Here is a 23,088-nt window from a genome sequence, read left to right on the forward strand (position 1 = left end):
TTCAGAGTTGACAGCTGAAGATAACAGGAGACCAGTATGCTGTAGAAGATAGAGAGAGCATGATGCTCTTTAAATATTTCACTACTTGTCAGATAGTTATAAATTAAACTTCAAACACACATCTATCTTTGACAGCCTCAGACTTTTACATGATGTGCAATAAATATTACAGCCTTTATTTTCTGAACTTCCAATTATTTGAATTTAATTTTGATAATCAAGGGCAAAGATTCCTAATTCTCTACAAGAATGCCCTAATGAAGCACACAACCACTACTCTAATCACCTAATTAAAATATATTACTGTGCCTTATGAAGAGATCCATTCAGTGGTGGTAAGAATAACAATGGTAAAGTCTCCTTGAAAATAGTCTTGTACAAAATATTTTTAGTAATAAACTCTCATACATTTTTTCTGTTATTACCTGTGTCACTAAACCTCTCACAGATAATCTGGCCACAACCTGGATGAATTATCTTTGGTCATAATTTTGAGTCACAAACTTTCACCATCCAAATGTGTGTATCTGGTGTGTGCTTCTTTATTTTAATATGCCTTTGATAATTATGCTTCTTTGACCAGCAATGTGGCCACTCATCACTGTATTTGGTAAATACGGTTGGATCCAGTATCAGCACTGGTGTACCGTCCTCGACCAAACCCTTAAAAGGCTGGTCTGGGGCTGGACTGTGGCATGGCTTGTCCCGAGCCATGGCCTGAGGAGGGGTGCTGCCTCCTTCTACCACCCCTATTCTTCCTACAAGGAGTGTCCTGGTGATTCTGAGCTTAGAACCTAGAGGGAGGCTGTGGCCGGAAATTGAGTGGCAATGGTATGGAGCCCCAAAGACCTTGAGTCTTTCAGATTATGCAGTCTTTTAACCATCTTATTGGAAAAGAGGAGACCCTGGATTGTTTGTTGGACCCCATGGGGCACACCTGAGACCTGCAAACAGGAACGCCTCCTCATTACAATCCCCGTGTATGTGAGGCTGCATCTGCTGCATCCAATGCAGCCTGTAGGAACGCTCGAGAAATCAGCTTTCCTTCCTCCACCAACGCCAAGAACTCTGTGTGAGAGTCCTGCGGCAGAAGCTCCGCAAACTTGGCCATCGCAGCGCAGCTGTTGTGTGCGTATCTGCTCACAATGGCCTGTTGATTTGAAATGCGGAGCTGTAGGTCAATTCTCCAGTGGAACTGACCTTCCTGCTGAAGGTCTAGTATTTTTGCATCCATATTCTTAGGGGAGAGGCCCTGGTAGCCCTGGCACTCTCACTGATTGGCTGCATTAACCACCAAGGACTTGAGGGGTCGGTGGGTGTATAAGTGTTCATATCCCTTAAAAGGGACAAAGTACTGCCTCTCATTCCTCTTGGCCATTGGGGCCAGAGATCCACGGGTCTGCCATAGGGTTTTCACTGTCTCTACGATTGTCTTTATTAAGGGCAAGGAGACATGAGAGGGTCTGGAGGGCACAAGGATATCGACAAGTGGGTTGGACTCCTCCACCACCACCTCTGCCTGTATGCCCACGTTCTGGGCAACACGACATAACAGCTGTTGGAGGATTGTTATCCTTCTAAGCTGAGGCAGTCAACGTCCCGTCACAGCTTCATCAGGGGAGGATGAGGAGGAGAGGCTTGGCAGCGGGCCCTGCTCACTCCCTTCAGTGTCCCGTGGGTCTCGGGACATACAGTATTGCTGAGCCCTTAGGTCAGAAGCTGGGAGTGGAAAAACTGATACTGAGGCAGGTGGTGCTGAAGTTCTTGATTCTGGCGGTGCTGATATCCTCGACACTGGTGGCATCAAGAATGGAGCTGATGTTGGGAGGGTTGGTGCTGGAGTTGTAAGGGACAAGAGCGGTGTCTGTGGGGGGACGAAGGATGCCAAGGACACAGATGCAGACCTGGACCTTGAGCCCTGGGATCTGTCCCCTGGCTCTGGTGATACCCCCAGGGTGTCCAAAAGGGACAATGCGGAGGCCGTGGTGCCAGGTAGGGCTGGTGATTGTGGCGGGATCTGAACTTCCTTGTCCTGGTCTTATTGGAGCGATAGGATTCTGACTCCGAGGTCTCTGAGTAGGACCACCACAGAGGAGCGGTAATCTGCACTGCTGGAGAGGCGTGCCGACAAGGGGAGCCGCACTGGTCCCCGCCCATGTGGGTGGACCATGCAGGGGAGAGGTGCACCAGAGATGGGGGTCAGGGCACCCTCATTGCAGGTTTGCCCTTTGATTGAAACTGCAGCCACGTGGTCACTGGCAACTTGTCTCTCCTCTGCGGGGTGGACGGCGCTGTGAGGTGAATAAGGTACTTGGCTGCCTCTAAGGCCTCTGGCATTGAGGGGAGCTGGAGGTGATCACCTTGGCAATCCGGGGACCGTTGAGGGTTTGGACTCAACTGTACCCTGGATGGGGCAGGAGTCAACGAAATCCTGGAAGGCGGGAGAGACGAGGTGGCCTAGCATGAAATATGCTTTGATGCCACATGTCACTTGTTTTTTGGAGTGGGAGAGCGACCCCTATCTGGACTTTCCTTTTTCTATGGCACCGGGGACTGAGAACGGTGCTGGACAGAAGAAGGTTTCTTATGAGTGGAGTGGTGGCAGTGCCATGAGTCCTTGTGTACTGCCAGCACCGGAGCACTGCAGACTGATGAGAAAGTGCTCAGTGTGGCGTCTGCCAATCCTGGATTGGATTCTGGTCTGAGTGCCGCTTATTTTAGTAGTAAGCAGCACTCTGATCCTGGTCTTTAAAGGTCCTAGGGAGAAATCCCTTGCAGATCCTTCACTTGTCCTTTTGGTGGCTCTCCCTGAGGCACTGTAGACAGGAAGAGTGCGGGTCACTTTTCAACATAAACTTGCCACAGTCCTTGAAGAGTTTGAACCATGGGGACAGGGGCATACCCCAGAACCGGGGAAAAGTTGTTGGGGTGGGAAACCCTCACAAACTCTTAAAACAGACTGACTGACTGACTATTTTAAACTATGAAAACTGAAGTGGATACTGCAATGCAAGAAAGACAGTTGTTCCAGCTAGCTGTCACCAGCAGTAAGAAGGAACTAAGGGGGTGGCAGGTCAGTAGGGCTCTGTATTGGGCACCATGAAGGCGCAACTCCAGGGGGCGCCCAGGCCAACCCTATAGATGCTGCTAAGGGAAAAATCTTCTGGCTGACATGCACACGGCGCGCACACACCTGATTGAAATAGACATGAACAAGCACTCAAAGAATTGTATGTCTCCTGCTCTGTTTTACCTGCATTCTGCCATATATTTCATATTCTGGGAGTCTCGGATGATGACCCAGGACATGTTGTTCATTTTGAGAACACTTTCACTGCAGATTTGACAAAATGCAAAGAAGGTACAATGTGAGATTTCTAAAGATAGCTACAGCACTTGACCCAAGGTTTAAGAATCTGAAGTGCCTTCCAAAATCTGAGAGGGATGAGGCGTGGAGCATGTTTTCAGACATCTTAAAAGAGCAACACCCTGATGCAGAAACTATAGAACCCGAAGCACCAAAAAAGAAAATCAACCTTTTGTTGGTAGCATCTGACTCAGATGATGAAAATGAATATGTGTCAGTCCACATTGCTTTGGATTGTTATTGAAGCATCTATGGAAGCATGTATTCTGGAACTGTGGGAGAAGCATGAAGGGACATATAAATCTTTAACGCATCTGGCACATAAATATCTTGCGACACTGGTTACAACAGTGCCATGTGAATGCCTNTTGGCCCGGCCCAGCGGGGTGGGGCAGCGGGTGACACTCGGGGCTGGGTTGGGGCGGGGAGGGGGGCAATGGCCCAGCCCAGCGGGTGACGCTCAGCCCTGGTGCTGGGCGGGGCGGAGGTTGGCCCGGCCCAGTGGGGTTGGCGCAGCGGATGATGCTCGGGGCTGGGGTTGCGTGGGGCGGAGCGGCTCGGCCGGGTGTACGAGGGGGGGAGGGGACCGTTGGAGGGTTGGAGGCGGGGCTCAGGAGAGGGGCGTGGCAGGGGAGGACGTTGGGTCGCGGAGGGGCGGGGCAAAGGGGTGGGAGGATAGTGGATGACGGGACGGATTCGTTGCAGGTGTGTGGGCGTGGCCGGGAAATCACATGGAAGCGAGGAACAACTCGGATTGGCAGGGCCATGCCGGCCAGAGCCAATAGGAGAGTGGAGCGGCTGTAGGTCGCACGGTGGGATGGAGGCGGATGAGGCGCTGCTGCTGCTGCTGCGGCTGCGGGAGCTGGGGGTGCCTGAGGCGGCGGCGCGCCGGGTGAGCAGGGCCGGGTCTAGCTGGGCCGAGGCGAGGCGGGAACTGGTTGAACCGGGCGGGGGCCGGCCTAGGTGAGTCGGGCCGGGCCGGGCCGAGGCGAGACGGGGGCTGGGTGGCCAGGCGGGCGGGGGCCGGGCCTAGGTGGGCTGGACCGAGCCGAGGCGGGGGCTGGGGCCGGGGCCGGCTTCACGACGCTCTTTTCCCCCCTCCCCCATAGGCGCTGGCCTTGACCGGAAATGTGTCCGCGGAGGCGGCGGCGCAGCTCTACTTCGGTAGCCTGGAGACGCAGGTAGGTCCGCTCTGAGCCCGGCCCCCGCCGCCCCCGCGCGGAGCCCGGACCCCGCGGCCCATGCCCAGGTTTCTTTTTCAGGAGCAGGTGGATGGCGGCGGCTGCTACAAGATGGTGTTTGTGGTGAACACGGAGCTCGCCATGGGCGTCGGGAAGGTAACGTGCCGGGAAGCCCAGATTCTAGCCGGCCAGGTTGCGGCGCCAGGGTTGGTCGCCTGCCCAGACTGTAGAGCCACCTGTGGAAAGAGCAGGGTGCCAGCTCATTGCGTGGTCCTGTGCTACTCTGTCCAGTTGCCTTGGGTTGCACACACCACTGGGACGTGAATAAGCATTTTGTTACGGAGGGGGAAATGAGCTTGTCCTTCTCTTCTCTCCTTTCCGTGCCACCAATCTGGGAAGGAGATGGGACTGCCTCCTGCTGAAGCTTGTATGTGAATGCAGAGGACTTGTGCCTGTATTATCACACAGTGGGAGGAGTAGCTTCAGTGGCTCACCTGTTCAGATGTAATGTTTCTCTTTACAGATAGCAGCCCAGGTCGGACACGCAGCTGTTGGCCTGTACCAGTTAATACAAGAAAAATCCACTGGGAGGAAGATGATCTGTCAGTGGGATGAATATGGGTAAGATGGTAGTGTGTGCATGATAGACAAGTGTCCAGCCAGCGCATTGACTATATGTTGTAAAATTCAGAGACAAAACGGAGCACACTGACTCATGTTGGTTAGGCTTCCTTTTTGGGAGGGAGGGTGAAGGATTGAAATAACGCAATATCAAAGACTAAGCTTGAGGGGCAGCAGCTGCAGAGCTTTCACAGAACTTCACTGCATTCCCCTTGGTTGTCCCTCTTAATCTCCCCTTTCACTAATTTTGCATTCATTCTAAATGGTTCTTCAAGCAGTTGTCAACTCATCTTTATCTGTTTAACTATTTCAGACATCAGAATATTCCTCATTCTACTTGGGAGCTGAAAGGGCCAAAGGAGGGAGGACCCTTTCTGATCTGGACTTTTTTGTGTCTCTTGTAGATAATTTGTCTGAAATTTAACTTGATAAATTAATCTAGAATAATTGTTATGCTTATATCTGAAGCAAGTGGGTTTGCAGTTGCTAGATGAATGGGAGATGGATCTCTAACTCTTTTGTTAAGCCAAAGACTTCCTTAGCTTGTACACTGCTCCCTAGCCAAGCAGATTGTGATAAGAGGTCGTGGGATAGTATGAGCTCTTTCTGATCACTTGCTTTTTCCTTGTTAGTGCGAAGAAGGTTGTAGTTCAAGGATCAAACACTGCCCACCTCATGGATCTGCAAGCATTGGCTTTGAGCCTGGAGCTGCCAACATACCTGGTGCAGGATGCAGGGAGAACACAGGTAACCAAGCTAGGAATTGAGTGCATGTGTGTGACTAATACAATGCATTTGGCTCTTTAAAAGGGCCAGGGTCCCAGAGTTTGAAAACATTTGTGAGCAAAACTGATTAGGAGGAAGAATTTAAAACAATAAGAAAAATAATTGGAAGTCAGTGTAAGAAAACTTTACTAGATGTCTTAAAAACTCCATAATTCAGCAATTCTCAAATGATTCTTCAATTAAACTGTTCTAGTTAAGGGATTTGAAAGAAGTGATAAAATTAAAAAAAAAAAAAAAAANCTGTACCCTGGATGGGGCAGGAGTCAACGAAATCCTGGAAGGCGGGAGAGACGAGGTGGCCTAGCATGAAATATGCTTTGATGCCACATGTCACTTGTTTTTTGGAGTGGGAGAGCGACCCCTATCTGGACTTTCCTTTTTCTATGGCACCGGGGACTGAGAACGGTGCTGGACAGAAGAAGGTTTCTTATGAGTGGAGTGGTGGCAGTGCCATGAGTCCTTGTGTACTGCCAGCACCGGAGCACTGCAGACTGATGAGAAAGTGCTCAGTGTGGCGTCTGCCAATCCTGGATTGGATTCTGGTCTGAGTGCCGCTTATTTTAGTAGTAAGCAGCACTCTGATCCTGGTCTTTAAAGGTCCTAGGGAGAAATCCCTTGCAGATCCTTCACTTGTCCTTTTGGTGGCTCTCCCTGAGGCACTGTAGACAGGAAGAGTGCGGGTCACTTTTCAACATAAACTTGCCACAGTCCTTGAAGAGTTTGAACCATGGGGACAGGGGCATACCCCAGAACCGGGGAAAAGTTGTTGGGGTGGGAAACCCTCACAAACTCTTAAAACAGACTGACTGACTGACTATTTTAAACTATGAAAACTGAAGTGGATACTGCAATGCAAGAAAGACAGTTGTTCCAGCTAGCTGTCACCAGCAGTAAGAAGGAACTAAGGGGGTGGCAGGTCAGTAGGGCTCTGTATTGGGCACCATGAAGGCGCAACTCCAGGGGGCGCCCAGGCCAACCCTATAGATGCTGCTAAGGGAAAAATCTTCTGGCTGACATGCACACGGCGCGCACACACCTGATTGAAATAGACATGAACAAGCACTCAAAGAATTGTATGTCTCCTGCTCTGTTTTACCTGCATTCTGCCATATATTTCATATTCTGGGAGTCTCGGATGATGACCCAGGACATGTTGTTCATTTTGAGAACACTTTCACTGCAGATTTGACAAAATGCAAAGAAGGTACAATGTGAGATTTCTAAAGATAGCTACAGCACTTGACCCAAGGTTTAAGAATCTGAAGTGCCTTCCAAAATCTGAGAGGGATGAGGCGTGGAGCATGTTTTCAGACATCTTAAAAGAGCAACACCCTGATGCAGAAACTATAGAACCCGAAGCACCAAAAAAGAAAATCAACCTTTTGTTGGTAGCATCTGACTCAGATGATGAAAATGAATATGTGTCAGTCCACATTGCTTTGGATTGTTATTGAAGCATCTATGGAAGCATGTATTCTGGAACTGTGGGAGAAGCATGAAGGGACATATAAATCTTTAACGCATCTGGCACATAAATATCTTGCGACACTGGTTACAACAGTGCCATGTGAATGCCTGTTCTCACTTTCAGGTGACACTGTAAACAAGAAGTGGGCAGCATTATCTCCTGCAAATGTGAACAAACTTGTTTGACTGGCTGAACATGACGTCAGACTGGTGGACTTGTAGGCACTAAAGTTTTACATTGTTTTATTTTTGAGTGGAGTTTCTTTTGTACATAATTCTACATTTGTAAGTTCAACATTCATGATAAAGAGATTGCATTACAGTACTTGTATAAGGTGAACTGAAAAATACTATTTCTTTTTTCCAGTGCAAATATTCGTAATAAAAAAATAAAGTGAGCACTGTACACTTGTATTCTGTGTTGTAATTGAAATCAATATATTTGAAAATGTAGACAACATCCAAAAATATTTAAATAAATGGTATTTATTATTTTTAATCGCTTGACAGCCCTAAAAGATATGAAAATGTATTGTATAGACTGCAACATAAATAACCTGTAAAGCACCGAGTTTCACTAGCAAAGAAGGATATATGTAATTTAGATACCATATCAGTGGTTCATGAGGGCAATTTTTTCATGAAGTCACACATACATACAATTTATTTTTGTCACTACAAATGACACAGACGAATGATAGCGAATGACTTGCTATTTTAAAACATTTCAATCTCGCTCTCAAATTTGGTTTTCAGTAGTGCTACCTATTCACTTCCATCTAGGATTTCCTATTATGACAAAATGTAGTAGTATATATTTTAAGTAGATAATTTACACATATTTATGGAGATAAAGTTTTCAAAATACTTTTATTCCAGGTGGCTAATTAACTTTCATTTATAATTTTTGTTTTTGGAGACTAGTGACTTAAAACATTTACCTTTCACATGTAATTTAAGACTTGTTTGTATGTTTGATTGTTGTGGGTCCCAAAAATTGGAACACGTTGTTGATTAATCCTTTGTTAATAAATAACTTACTTCCAACTTTTCCCAAGCGACACCTACATTTCTGATATTTTAGCTCAAAAAATACTTTTGATTTTTTGGTGGGGGACCTAATAAATACTTTAAAGGTCTATAGTGATTCCACATATTTTTGGTTAAAAACAATAGGCAAGATTTTAAAAAAGAAATGCTTTAAGTTAGGCTCCTAAATCCATACTGAAGCACCTGCCTGATTTTCAGAAGTGCTGAAGTCAATGGGAGGTTTTGTGTGTTCAGTACTTTGGAAAATCAGGCAACTCCCTAAATTAAGGCTCTACTTTTGGAAAATTTTGGTCATTGTTATTTATAGACATATTTACATAGCTGAGACAAAGTGAATAAAACAACCTAGAAGACTCTGAAAGCAGTAGAAAAAGATGGTTACTCACCTCTGTAACTGTTGTTCTTCGAGATGTGTTGCTCATATCCATTCCAGTTAGGTGTGCGCGCGCCGCGTGCACGTTCGTCGGAAGATTTTTACCCTAGCAACACTCAGTAGGTCGGCAGGGCGAGCCCTGGAGTGGCGCCGCTATGGTACCGGATATATACCCCTGCCGACCCCCAGCCGCCACTTCAGTTCCTTCTTGCCGGCACTCCGACAGTGGGGAGGAGGGCGCGGCTGTGGAATGATACATTTGACAACACCTCTCGAGAACACACACAGCTTACAAAGGTTGAGCAACCGTCTTTTTTTCTTCGGTGTACTGCTCATATCCATTCCAGTTAGGTGATTCCAAGCCTTCTGTAGGCGGTGGGGTCGGAGTGAGTACTGCAAAATTGCAAAAGCGCCGAGCAGAGGCTGCCAGCATCTTGACTGTTCTAAACCAGAGCCTTAAATGCGTAGTCAAAGGTATGGACGAGGACCAAGGACGCGCGCGAGAGATCTCGTGGGTAGGGACCACGAGTCAGGCGGTGGCAGATGAAGTCTTAGCCCTGGTAGAAAGCCTGAGTGATGTGGCTGGGGAGTGAGCCAAATCCTAACAAGTGCGGGTGCACGTTATCCACCCAAGATGAGAGTCCTCTGCCGAGGTAAACCGGGTAGCCTCTTCCTCCGGTCTGCTACCCGCGACCGGACGATTTGGGTGTGTGTCAGGAATGGTTTTTGTCCATTCACCATCATGCGAGCGCTGTACCAGATCGGTCAGGAGTGTAAACCCCCCCCCCCCCTTCTTTTGTGGAGTCCCACCCCTTTCCCTGTTTTTTTTTTGTGGTTGTGGAGTGGGGGGTGGGGGTGTGGGTGGTGGGGGTGTGGGTGGGTAGGGGCGGTTTTTTTTTTTTTTATTGTTCACATAGCGTGTGGAAACAGAAGGCGACGCTACCTAGGAGGAAAGCCGCGTGAGGACACGTAACTGGCACCTCGTCTTTGGGAAAATAGTTCATGGTGACACCACGTAAGAGCCTGAGCTCGGAGACTTGTCTCGGCTGATGTACTGGCAACGAGGGAAAGCTGTCTTCCCAGAACAGGTCTATGCAACGAGCAGGTATTCTAACGGCTCGATGGCGGGAAGACATAAGTCTGGTTAAAAACCCATGTTGAGGTCCCAGGTGGGGCTGGGCGGCAGTACCTAAGGGTGTAAGCGCTCCAAGCCTGCTGAGGAACCTCGAAACCATAGAGAGTTTAGAACACATAACGATCCCACGCAGCCTATGGAGGAAGGTTAAAGTGGGCTGACCAAGGTATATACCCTCACGCATGACACCGCTAGGCCCTGCTGCTGTAGGCCAGAGGGTAGTCCAAACCGGGGAATCGAGACTTCAGCCGAGTAGATTAAGCGTTTCACACCTGTTGAAAGAAAACTTCCACCAGGCAGGTTACATTGACCAGTGGAAGGGTTCCTGCTCCTGCTATGTCACGCAGCAGCCACACCTGTTGTGTGAAGAGACTGCAGGTCCTTGTTGGCCAAAGTCTGCCGTGCGTCCTGAGGTTGACGCGTGGGTGAGCGAGTGGCAGCGGTGAATTGGGATTGGCTATGGAGAGTCTGAGTTAACGTCGCGTATTCAAAGTATTTTGTGCCGAGTTTTTTTTTTTTCTGGACCACGCGGGAGTGACCATGATGATGCGCATCCTGCCGCCTGCGAAGTTTGGGCAGGACCCAATGAGCACGGGGGATGCGTGTTGGCCCTCTCTATGGCCTGAGAGCGTTCCGAGATCGGTCCCTGGAGAGACCTTGGTAGAGGAGCAGAAACCGCGGACATTTCCTGTTCATGCGGTAAAGCGAACCGGTCCATAATGTGGGGAAAACTCCACTTCCAGCAACAAAATGCAGTACACGTGGCCGGGCGACTCCATCAAGAGACGGAAATCGGCTGCCGAGTTGAGCGCTCAAGCGTTCCGAATGCCTGGAGAAAGGATTGCTACCAGAATCATTATCGAGCCACTGGCTATGCACAAAGTGGCTCAGAGATCCTCGGTATGGCCTTCTAACAGCAAGAGGAGGAGGCCATGTTCCTCCCAGGTTCTTCATGGAGCACATGGATGGTCGTTGTGGCTGGCCGTAACACTGAGTCCGTCAGCGGCCTGCAGCTGCTGCTGGATCCCTGGCACGCCAGGCGGACTGCCGTCATGCAGCTTGGAGCGGCATCCTGGCCACATCGGGAGTCGGGGTTATCCACTGGTCTTAGGGAGTCTAACCGGTGCTCGAGCGGAATGGTGATATCTATCTATGACGCATAGGCCCCTGTCCGGGTGGAACGTTTGCAGACTTCGGATGATCATGCGCTATTGCCTGAAACCGCGGCTGTGGTAAGCTAGGATCCGCTCACTCGGAGTTCCAGGATAGCTCCTTGAACAGTCTACCCATGCCTGTGGAACCAGAGAGAGATGTCTCCATTCGTGAGCATCAGGACCTAGACATGTGAATAGGTCCCCGACCGATGCTCAATTGCTGAGCCCGACTCTGTGTCTTGGAGTCTCCCCAGATGAGCTCCAAATCGTCCAAGATACGGAATCCTGCATACGCGGCCATCGTGAGATGGGAGGCGCCTATGGCCACGCACTTGGGACCAATGCCTGTGGGGCTGTCTTGAATGACTAGAATCGGCCAAACAGCAAGACCGTAAACCGACAGTTGGTTAGAAAGTCGGCAGGATCATCCCGTGCAGAGGAAGGATGGCATTGTGTGGAAAGTACGCGTCCTTCATATCTCGAGGGCGGCTACAGACTTCAGGACTCAAGGACAGATAATGGTTCCAGGGATACCATGCGGCAGTTCACCTTACATATACTGTTGATAGTTCTTATGGGTCTAGGACGGTGTGAGACCGTCGTACGGGTTGGGGATATAGGGAATAGGAAGTAACCCTTTGCCCTCGTCCATCGGCGTCTGCACCTCTTGTAAGAGGAATTGCGCTCAATGCTTATGGAGCTCTGAGAGGACAGGGTCGGAACAAAGTGGATGGTGGCCCCCATGCTCCCATGTGTAACTCGAAGACAGCGGACTGAAGCTCTTAACGATGGACGCACGCCAAGAGAAGTAGGGAGCGTGGGATAAGGCCCGTAACCGGCTACGCCACCAGCTCGGGGTGCACCTTTGAAAGATTGTCTCTTGGTCCCGTAACGCGATTGCGAGGGAACCCTCGGATCTTGGCCTCGTCGGGGTCCCTGACGGTCGTTCTGCGACTACCAACGTCAGCCGCGCCGTCTGGCAAAGCCTATCTGTGGCGAGGCATAGAGAGTCGTGGCGTGTGTGGCTGGGACGGCTTCAGGGCCTGCCTGCGAGGCAGGATGTTTGGCGTATGCACGCCGAGATCGCGTGAGGACCTGTTGTCCTTCAGGCTTTCCCGTCTGGGGGTTGATTTTCACCGCAAGATTTTTCAAACCGTGATGTCATGAGATGCTCCTTTTGGTAACAAGGCCGGAGGGAAGCTCTGGCCGCCATTTTCTTTCCTTCAAGGTGGCAGTGAGCTCTTGGCGGGAGTCTTGATGGAGAAGCTCCGACATAAATTTTCCAATCGCCATCCGGTGGTACGGGATATAGAGGGACTAAGCAGGGCTCATTGATTTGTCACGCAGGGCTTATAGGGCCTTGCAGAGTACACCTTAGCGAGGCGAGTAGTGGTCACTCGCGTAGCCCCCTACAAGTTCAGGGCTGGCGCCTGCTGGGTCATCCCATTCAACTGGTCTTAACCAATGGATGACCAGTGAGCAGGCGGGGAGGACGGCACAAGCAAGCAGTCGAACCCCCAGAAGGTATTGCAATAGCCTGGATTCCGAATAAAACGGTAGGGCCCTCTAGTGAGGCAACCGCCGATAGATATGCCATCTACCGGGTTCTGTTCTCCGGGACCGCGCTGCACCTGAGAGGTCCACACATTGAGCGCTACCTCCATGGGAGGTCTTGATGGGCTCCTAGGGTGTTGTGGGCACCCAGAATCGCGGTCTTGAGGCATAAAGAAGATATCCGCGTGGGAAGAACAGTGCGTGACCGGAGGCCATGGAGGTCCTGAAAAATGCATGGGTCAGATCTCTTGCACTCTACCAGACCTTGCCCAACTTGGCACCTGGACCGGTACCGAAGGCGCAGCCGCTACCTGGAAACGATGATCCGGACCTCTATCTTCAGCGGTGCGGGGGTCGACCGAGACCGCGAGGACGGAGCAGTACATAGCAGTCATAGCGCCTGTAAGCGTGATTGGAGCCAGAACGGTGCGAGATTATCGGGGTCAGGTCTGAACGGGACACCGACTGGTATGTGGCGAGGTGCTGAACTGGTTTGTTCCGAGGATGGAGGGCGCCGACGCATCCAGGAGGTTTGCCAAAGAGACTATTACCACCGCACCAGTCTGGTGCGGGGGTTCAGGCAGCATCTACTCTTGTCATGGCAATGAAAACCTCACCGTGTGGATGCCTCCGCGCGTGGAGGGAACAGTAAGCTCGACCTACAGTGCGTACGGGAAGCTGTCAGGCACCGGATTCTACTTCCCCCACGTGCGGGTAGTATCGACAGGGCTGATCGCGCTAGTGTGTCGCAGGCCGGTGCCGGGCAATCCGCTTAGACAAGCTCCCTGTCCGCTCGTGCAGATTGCACGGAGCAGTAGAGCAGGGAAGCTAGACACGGCGTGCGCAGGGGAGCAGTCAGGCACTGGATTCGACGGCCCTTGTGGGGACCGGGATCAACTGTGGCCGGCGTCATCGGGTGCCTCCTGTAAGGTGTTGGTGCTGGGCCGATCCAAGTGAAGATGAGCCCTCTTGGCTGTGGTGCCGTTGCAAGGATAGCAGCAGGAGCAGGAAGCCTTCAACCACTGGCCGCGTACCGGGGAGCAGCTCAGGCATTGGTCCGACTGGGCACTTGTGGGGACCCGGGTTATCAACGGTGCCGTGATGTGTCGGTTATGCCGCGGCAGGAGTCGGTGCCTGGGCGACTTCCGAGGTAGAATGAGCTCTGCTGGCTGCGTGTGTCCGTTGCAATGAACAGCAGCGAGGACAGGAAGCTCAACCAAAGCGCGCATGCGGGGAGCAGTCAGGTATCCGGATTCGAACGGCCCTTGTGGGACCGGGATTGACGGTGGTCCGACGTTAGCCGGTGCCGGCGGCAGGAAGGTCGGATTGCCCCGGGCGATCCGACTTAGACGAGCTCACTGGCTGTGGTGCAGTTGCACGGATAGCAGCAGCAGCGGTAAGCTCAACCACGCGCGCTCGAGGGAGCGGCCAGGCACGGGATTCAAACGGCCTCTTGTGGGACCGCGATCGACGGGCTGCGGCGTTGTTGTGCCAGGGCATGGATGCCGGTGCCGGGCGATTCCGACTCAGATGAGCTCACTGGCTGCTGGTGCAGTGTGCACGGAAGCAGCAGGAGCAGGAAGCTCAACGCAGCGGCGGTGTGCCAAGGGAGCAGCCAGGCACTGGATTCGATGGCCCCCCGCGGACGCTGGAATCAAAGCGGTTGCCGCGTCTCAGTGTCTCTGCAGGTGTCAGTGCTGGGCGATCCAACTGGTGATGAGCTCTCTGGCTGCGGGGGGGTGGGCCGGGGGTTGGCAGCAGAAGCAGCAGGAAGCAGGAAGCTCAACCACGGCGCTAAACGGGGAGCTGTCGGCACTGTAGGAGGAGTCGTGCTTCCTCAACCTCAGAGAGATGGAGCGTGCCGAGTCGACTTCGGTGTGGCTGGCAACGGCCGCAGGGTGCCAGCGGGGTCCGGTGCCGAGGAGGCGCTTCTGTTCCGCCGAGTAGCCCCGCACTTGTGCAGAAGTGGAGGGAAATAAAAGTGCCAGCCTCCATGTTGTTGGTCAGCTTAAACGCCGTGCAAATGGGCACTTATCTGCGATCCCCCGAGGCACCGTAAACAGAGTCGTTGTGGATTTCCTGTCGGAGCAACGGCGAAGGCCGGCAGCACGACTAAGAACCGTGAGCCGGCATGGGCTCAGGCACCGTTGCAGGGAAGGGGGGCTACTCCCCGAACCCCGCTAAGTCATCAATTAAACTAACTATTAAGAAAAAACGTATAAGATTATAACATGTATTACACAAGAACTACGAGTAGCTAGGAAGCGGAGTCAGTAAGCTGCGCTCCACTGTTCCAACGACCGACATGAGGCGGTAAGAAGGAACTGAAGGGCGCTGGGTCGGCAGGGGTATATATCCGGACACCATAGCGGCGCGCCACTCAGGGGGCGGCCCTGCCGAGCCCACCGAGTGTTATAGGTAGGGTAAAAGTCTTCCGACGAACGTGCACGCGGCGCGCGCACACCTAACTGGAACGGATATGAGCAATCACTCGAAGAAGAAACAATGGTTTTAAAAAGTGTGTATGTGTGTGCGTGCATGTGCAGAACAGGGTATATTTACTATAAAGGAAAATCTTTTTTAAAAAGGTACGTACAATATGTGGTAGGGTGGACTGGAGTAGGAAACAATCGCCATACCTGCTTTTACAAAAATATAGACTAGGACATACTTTTCTTTGCAGAAGTTTATATACTGCACTTTGTAAAAAAAATAAACAATGTTTTAGTAATGAAGGGAAGTTAAACGAAACGAAAATCTTTAAGTAGCTAGGTTGAAGAATTCTTCTGTCAACCTAGCTACTGCCTCTCGGGGAGGTGATTTACCTATGCCAACAAAAGATTCCCTCCCGTCAGCATAGGCAGGATCTGCACTGAAGCAATATAGCGGCACAGCTCCACAGCTGCTGTAGCATTTTTAAGTGTAGACAAGCCCTGAATATTTGTAAGCAGTGTTGGATGATTTTGAGTGGAGTGAAATAATGTAAAAAAAAATCTTGTACGTGACTAGTGAGATGTACATCAGTCATCATTAGAGGACAAGCTTGTGGTTCTTTGAGTTAATATGATACCACAGGAATGATGGTAACATGATTTGTGATAACATTTGCTACAAATCAGCCCATTTCTTTTTCACTGGAAGTACAAACTCTGTTTCTTCTCTCATTTTGAAAGAGAACAGGAACATAAGAATGTTTCAATTCCAGGTTGTTCCCTTTCTTTACAAAGATTCAGTCATGGCATTAAAAAAACAGAACACAAAACCAATCTCTAATAATTACAGCAATGCATTATAGCACCCAATTTAAAAGCACAAAGGTAGCACACTTATAGATGGAGCATCTGATTATTTGTCTGCATTGCTGAAGATGTTAGCAATACAAACCAGTACCAGTAATTTGTGAACCTTGTAACAGAACACAACAGTTATTATTCTATTTTAATAACTTGATATTGAGTTTGCATATTATGTTACTGACTGAACATATATTATTGAATTAACAGTATATGAATTTCAGGCCACCACACCATTAAGCACAACTAAGGGTTGTTATTCCCATTTTCTATTAAGATATTTTGGCAACTAAACCTCTTCTGAAAAATATTTATTTTTCTTCACTAAAACAATGTTTTTTCTCCTCCTGAGTAAGAGAAAATGTTTTTAGAAAGGCTACAAAACTAAGTCTGAATGATCTTTAGCTCATACTGTTGACGAAGAGGTTTAAGATAATTAATGCGTCTACAGGATAACATGCGTATGAATATCTGCCTCTTTCGAGCAAACTTCACTAACTGTGTCAAAATGAGCATGACAAAATATAGATGATAAAAGAGAGGAATGAAACAAGTAACCTCATAGACTAAAGGCACAGCTCAAGTGTGCAGTTTGCCTAACTTCACTACTAGGTTGTGAGAGGATCTGATGCAGAAAATATGGGAGAGGAATGACAATCAGAAGGTTTCATTGTCCAATGGAGCAGCAATAGAAAGCTGTCAGGTGAATTGGCCACAAAGAGGATGTGAACCAAGAAATGGTCAGTGTCACATGGAGAGGCTAGAAAGCAGAGCTTCCTCAGCTTTCCAAGAACAATGATGGGCCAGCATGGGAACTGACCATAAGGAAAGGAGATGGTAGAAGCTACCTTTGGAATAAAAGCACATCTACTTTTCCGTTCAAGCTTCGAACACACATTTGGAAAATTATTTGGCCAAAGCCATGTATCAATGTTTGGGCAGAAATTCAAACAATTTGAATTTGGATAGAACAAGGAGCAATGATGTCAAGTTGCAGTGGGGGAGGTCTAGGTTTGATATTAGGAAAAACTATTTCACTAGGAGGGCGGTGAAGCACTGGAATGGGTTACCTAGGGAGGTGGTGGAATCGCCATCCTTAGAGGTTTTAAGGCCCGGCTTGACAAAGCCCTGGCTGGGATGATTTAGTTGGGGTTTATCCTGCTTTGAGCAGGGGGTTGGACTAAACGACCTCCCGAGGTCTCTTCCAACCCTAATCTTCTATGATGATTTTATGATAGTCGTACTGTAAATCTGTTTCTAAACCAAAAATCATGATGTAAACTAATATAAGTAATATATTTTAAAATGCAAGCAAGATAAAATAATATCCTTTTTAAATCAAAAGACCAAAGAATAGCGACAACTGTATCACCATTCTTTAATTACCAGATTTAGGAGGGGGAAAAAACCCAATCCTATACTGAAGTAAGGAGGTAACAACAAAGTTAAATGTCTCAGTGTTTTCAAGCAACTTCATGCTGACAAATCTGCAATGGCAATAATACAAAAAATACTCAAAAATGAAGGCAGATCTCCAGACAAAGCTTTATATACCTGCATGGGGAGGGGGAGGAGAACATCCCAGAGCCCAGCATTTGAACAGTCTAAACTGGAACAATACGAAGTCATCCAAGAATTACTTTAAAAAGAGAAGCCATTAACAATTTATAAAACCCACATTACAGAAGGAAAAACAGAATGCTAAAAGGAGATTAATCTTTAAGGATATCTCAACTGTGACAAAAAGTCCATAAATCAAAAGCAACACACATCACTTATGTAGTGCTTTATACATATTCATTAATCTTTGCAACACTCCTGTGGTATTATACCTATTTTAGAGGCACGGAAACTGTAGTAGCGACAGAGATTTGCCCAGGTTGGCAGAAGAAGTCAGCAGCTGTGACAGGATTAGAGTTTGAGTATTTGTATCCCAAGCCTATGCTCAGATCACATTCCAATAGAACAAAAAAAAACCGCCAAAAAGGTGAATTTATCAGAATCCAAATCTCCTCTTTAAGCTAACTACCTAAACATGAACATCTCTTTTTTGGTGTTATGTTTTAAAAGGACAGTACACAGCTGTTCTTAACGAACAAAAAATAATGGAGTTTTAGATAAGACAGACTTCTTCATTGTGATTTAAAATAATTCCTATATAAAAAAAAAACCTTATTGGAAAGCTCTTGCTTCAGGTAAAGGTGAATCCCTTGCTTTTTTGAATTTATGTTTTGGTATCTGTATTTTCAGTCATCACTGTTATATTGCACAGTGTTAGAACTCAGTGCCAGGCAAAGTTTTTGGCTCTTTCTGTCCTGTAACTTGAGTATATGGATTTTCAGCTCTTAAAGTCACAAAAGCTTTCAAATAGTTTAAAAAAAAAAGTCACCCTTATTGTTTTGTTACTTATATTGAATTGTTGCTGTATTTTCTTTACACAGATTTTCATTAGAACTTGATAATACAGCTTTTGTAATTAAATCTTGAGTCATAGCAAGAGGTTTGGATGGAGAGAGAAATAGGAAGAATTATACTGTTGTTTCTACTCCTTTGGAAATTCATAAGGATCAGGTCTTTGAGCCACCTGTTATTACAAGACTATAAAAGCTGAATGTCAAAATATACTACATAATACAATATATTAAAATTATTTCCCATCAAGAATTTTGTCAAAGTTGACATGTTCCTGTGAAACATTTTGATTTTCATGAATATACACTTTTCAATAGAAAACTAACTTTGCCAAATTTTTCAACCAGCTCTACCTTAAACCACCACCAACCAAATCTGATATCCAGTATGTAGTTCATGGTGAAGAAAAAATAAGAGAGTGTGCTAGATGCAGTCTTATGTGATCTCTCTTCTAATGGGAACAGGCTTCCAAGTTCAATTAATGAAGAAGGCGACAGGCATTTGGTAAACTACATAGTGAATTGCTGAGACAGATCCCTTGAGTTGCCCAATTAATCTTGTATTACATATTTAAAAGAGTATTACCCTCCAAACAATGGGTTGAGACCAAAAATGTGATCTCCTCTGAAAGTGGTATAGCACCACGCGCAAGATCTTACTTTTGTATTCCTAGAATAGAAATGTTTACCACTGATCCTGTTTAATACACGGGATATTGCAAATCACATCTTTCCTTAGTGTAATTAAAAAAATAGGGGAGAATTGTAAGGATGGTGAATTGGAGAGGGAGAATAGTGTAATGAGTTTTTTCATACTAGCTGAGAATGACATTGATGCACTTCAGGGGAATAGAAAGTGAAATACAGTGATGCTTTACAGGGCAAGGTGGAAGCATGCTTTGAAGACTTTCTTCATGAGACACCCAGGACTTAAAAAGTAGGTTCACAGCAGATCAGGAATGAAGCAGCATTAAGTGAGAAAAAAAACTTTCACAGCTTCTGCCTGTCTTACATTATTGAGTTTTAATCATTTGCTCTGCAATGTACAGAAAGGATAATATGGTCTCTGCCTTATGGAGCTTGCACTAGTCATAGTCTGGAAATAAAAAAAATAGTTTTTCAACAGTAGTTACCCACTTATTTAAGACTAAGCTGTAATCTAAGAAATATTTAGCATATGTTCCTTGAACAGAAAAAAAACAGAGAATAAAAGGTTAAATGGTTAAAAGGATGAAAAGTGTTTGGGAGTGGGGGGATCCTGAGTTTCCCCTTTCAGAAAGAATGAATTTGGTGACAAAGGAAGGAAACATATACTGTCACTCATCTGTGTTTAAAGATGATTGCTCCACATAACTGGCAGAACATGCTGTGAAAAAACACAAACACCTTAGCTTCTTGTAAGACATTTCCTATGAAATCTACTGATGTTTAAAATGCTAACTTGTGTTAAAATCTCAGCCAGCATTACTGTTTGAATATATAGGAAATCAGATTCAAATCAATAAGTGTAAGGGAAAGATAACCAGCAGATTTTCTAAATCAAGCTGTTTGCATTAAGAGATACTTGGCTTACAACTGTATACCCAAGACAAAGGTTTTATAAAGGTCACAGATTCAGTTAGTTAAATTATAGACTGTTGGCCTGCACATAAGTTATGATACAGAATACTGAAAATGACTTCAGTAATTCATGATAAAGTGAGCTCAATTTATAGATATTAAATACTTACATGTGTCCTGGTATCTTTAGTAACTATATATTTACATAATAAGCATGCTTTGTCTACCACAGCATATTTAGAAAAGAACTATTAGTTATTCACAAAGATGTGAATTCCCAAGTAAATCTTATGGGGCCAAACAGAATTATATAGTTTCCCATAAGTATCTATGGCAGAACTTCAACTACTTTCCTGTTAATGAAGTGTTCTGAGCAGCTAGTTTCTCTTTCCATGTCTATCTTAGAAAGATTAATTTTAAAAAACTTGAAACGTGACAATAATGACAGCTCCATACCACTAGGAATGAAATACAGTCTTTAAAATGAGAAAAGCGTATAAATATAAATGTATGTCCAGGTAAATCAGCTAGTTTCCTCAACTACAAGTCTAGTTTTCATGGTAAGAGCTCAAACAGAAAGATTTACATAAAACTTTTGCAGTTCCACATATAATAGAGGCCAGCACATACCTACTATATAAAACATTTAGCACAATAATTCTTTCCAGTTCAAAGTTTGAAGAAAGAAGACTTTGCTTTCTTCCAAGCAGGTCACTATTATGATCTTATTGCCTTAACCAAATAATCCCCTCCACTCCCCAACTGAAGCATCTTTGGCCCTAAAAACTTTTGCACTTCTTTGAAACAATATCAAGATAAGGATATTTTTAGCAAATAATAAGTAATATAAATAGTAGTAAAACCTTAACTCTCATCTGAATGCCACTAAAAAAAATTTTATTAGACTTCCTAAATTCACAGTTGGGTCACTGGCATAATTTAGGGTCTCTAGATCAACAAGGAGGTCCAACCTTTTCAATGCATGCAAAAATCATTAGATATTACATTTTAGAAACCAATATCCAGTAATTTAAATACTCTTAAACAGTGGTGTAGGGATGTTTGCATATAACGTCAAGGCAAAAAAAGAACTGATGATGCTTGAGTTTGGCTTAGCACTTTTTACTGTGTTAAGTTTTAACATTTTGGTGAACAAGACATAGCTAGTCTTTTCTTTGGGCCTCTGAAGTTATTATTTTGCACACCAATCTCCCATCCACTTGCCACAACCCCAACCCAACCCAACCCAACCCACCCCCCAAAACAAACATTCAACACCTGTCCAACATGATCATATCACTAGGTCACCCATGAGCATAAGGATTTTGAGGGTTGTCAGCAACTTGATGCTTCAGTGTACACCTACATTTCATGGATATGTTTTATATAAAACTGGGATGGAAGGGGGAAATCTTCATGTCTTCCCAGTTTTCATCTGCAGGAAAAGTAGAGCCTAGCTGCTTGTGGTAAGTTTAGTGTATAGATGCCAACATTTAGAAGGTTACTGAAGGACAATCGTCCAAATAAAGCAAACATGGTTAAACTTAAGCTGTCTAACCTTTCACCTGGGATCATCTGGCCTGTTTGACAGATGAAATGGCTCAAATGCTGTAGGCATCCAACTTGTGGAGGGAACTTACATCAACACCAGGGGCAGCTCCAGGCACCAGCACGCCAAGCACGTGCGTGGGATGGCAAGCCACGGGGGCGCTCTGCTGGTTGCCGCGAGGGCAGCAGGTAGGTTGCCTTTGACGGCATGCCTGCAGAGGGTCTGCTGGACCCGCAGCTTCGGCAGACCTCCCACAGGCATGCCGCCGAATCCACGGGACCGGAGACCTCCCACAGGCAAACTGCCGGAGGTAGCCTGCCTGCAGTGCTTGGGGCAGCAAAATACCTAGAGCCGGCCCTGATCAACACTAGTGCCATCAATGACAGTCGGAGTGGCATTGTATTCCACAGCTTAGAGTGGATAAAAATCAATGATAAAAAATATTTGATTTTTTAAAATTTAAATACAGGTTTCTTTTAAAAAATAAATTTGAAATTAGGACAATGTAAACTTACTGTAATCTATTCAAATCATTCCAACCGAATAATAGGTATGTTTGATGCCAAGTTTTAAAGAAAGTTGGCCCCTGAACTAGGGGAAGTCACTGGGAAGTGCTGAAGCTGAAGTGCTAAAGCAGCTTTTGCTTGACAGCAGTAGCCTTTTATGCAAGTACAGGATAAATTTCCATAATTTCAGTTTATCCAACTAGTTCAGGACAATGCATAGCTGCTACTAGGCATAAGCAGACTAAAGCTTGGTCTGCACCACAGAGGTAGATTGAAATAAGGCATCTTATATCGACCTAAGTGTCTACACTACAGTTGCTCCTGCCAATATAAGTCACCCACTACATCAACCTAATAATTCCACCTCTGTGAGAGGCGAAGAACTTAGGCAGACGCAGTTAGGGCAATGCAGAGTCTGTGTAGACACTGCATTACTCACATCACTTGTTGACTGTCAGCCTCGATGCCGGGGATTGACAGCCCAAGCTGTCAGCCCCATGCAGGGCTCACTGCTGGAGCAGCTAGGGCCATCGGCCCCGGGGTAGGGGGCTCGAGCTGTGAGCCCGTGGGGCTGACAGAGCCCCACAATGCTCCATACAGTTAATCTGGTGGAAGTGCTTGTGAGGATGCAAACCAGCGACAGACAGGGGGCATAGTGTGACATGAACCATCACAGCCTGTACTTAGGCCAGTTTAATCCTGCAGTGTAGACAAGGCCTAAGCAATTGCTTAGGGCCCTGAGCAGCTCAAGGGGGACCCTTATTTGCTTTTTAAGAATGTGTTGTCAGGAGGGGCCCCAAAATATTCCTGCTTAGGGCCCCCAGTGGGCTAGCACAACCTCTGGTTCGATGACTAGTTTCATTCAAAAATTAATTGGAAGTTGAAAAGGCAGGAAAGTTTATTTTCCTCTTCCTATCCATGAATAAAAACAAAGGGTCAGAGGATGAGGTCTATTAGCTCTAAAATCTTAAAGGACATGGTGATAAGAAAACATTGGTTCAATTCACTAACTACAGATAATACTGCTCTTGTTTAATAAAGTAATTAGTTTTAAATTCAAAACATTTTTGGTTTTTTCCCT

The 23,088-nt window shown here is 46.8% G+C and overlaps 2 protein-coding genes across 8 annotated transcripts in view; one reads left to right on the forward strand and one right to left on the reverse strand.

The window, feature by feature from the left end:
• Positions 1-23,088, reverse strand: part of ARL15 (ARF like GTPase 15) — a 357,433-nt gene that overhangs the window by 61,113 nt on the left and 273,232 nt on the right. The window lies entirely within an intron of this gene.
• LOC116835783 (putative peptidyl-tRNA hydrolase 2) lies at positions 4,137-5,991 on the forward strand. 2 transcript variants are annotated; one of them, XM_075067512.1, is made up of 5 exons: positions 4,140-4,259; positions 4,477-4,548; positions 4,630-4,704; positions 5,072-5,169; positions 5,802-5,991. In XM_075067512.1, the coding sequence occupies exons 1-5, from the start codon at positions 4,185-4,187 to the stop codon at positions 5,974-5,976; spliced, it is 495 nt and encodes a 164-aa protein (XP_074923613.1). In that variant the 5' UTR covers positions 4,140-4,184; the 3' UTR covers positions 5,977-5,991. The 2 variants fall into 2 exon arrangements, with proteins under 2 accessions (XP_074923614.1, XP_074923613.1); XM_075067513.1 differs by lacking the exon at positions 4,630-4,704 and having other exon boundaries at positions 4,137-4,259.

The sequence above is a fragment of the Chelonoidis abingdonii genome, chromosome 6, assembly GCF_003597395.2.
Source record: "Chelonoidis abingdonii isolate Lonesome George chromosome 6, CheloAbing_2.0, whole genome shotgun sequence".
Taxonomy (NCBI): domain Eukaryota; kingdom Metazoa; phylum Chordata; order Testudines; family Testudinidae; genus Chelonoidis; species Chelonoidis abingdonii.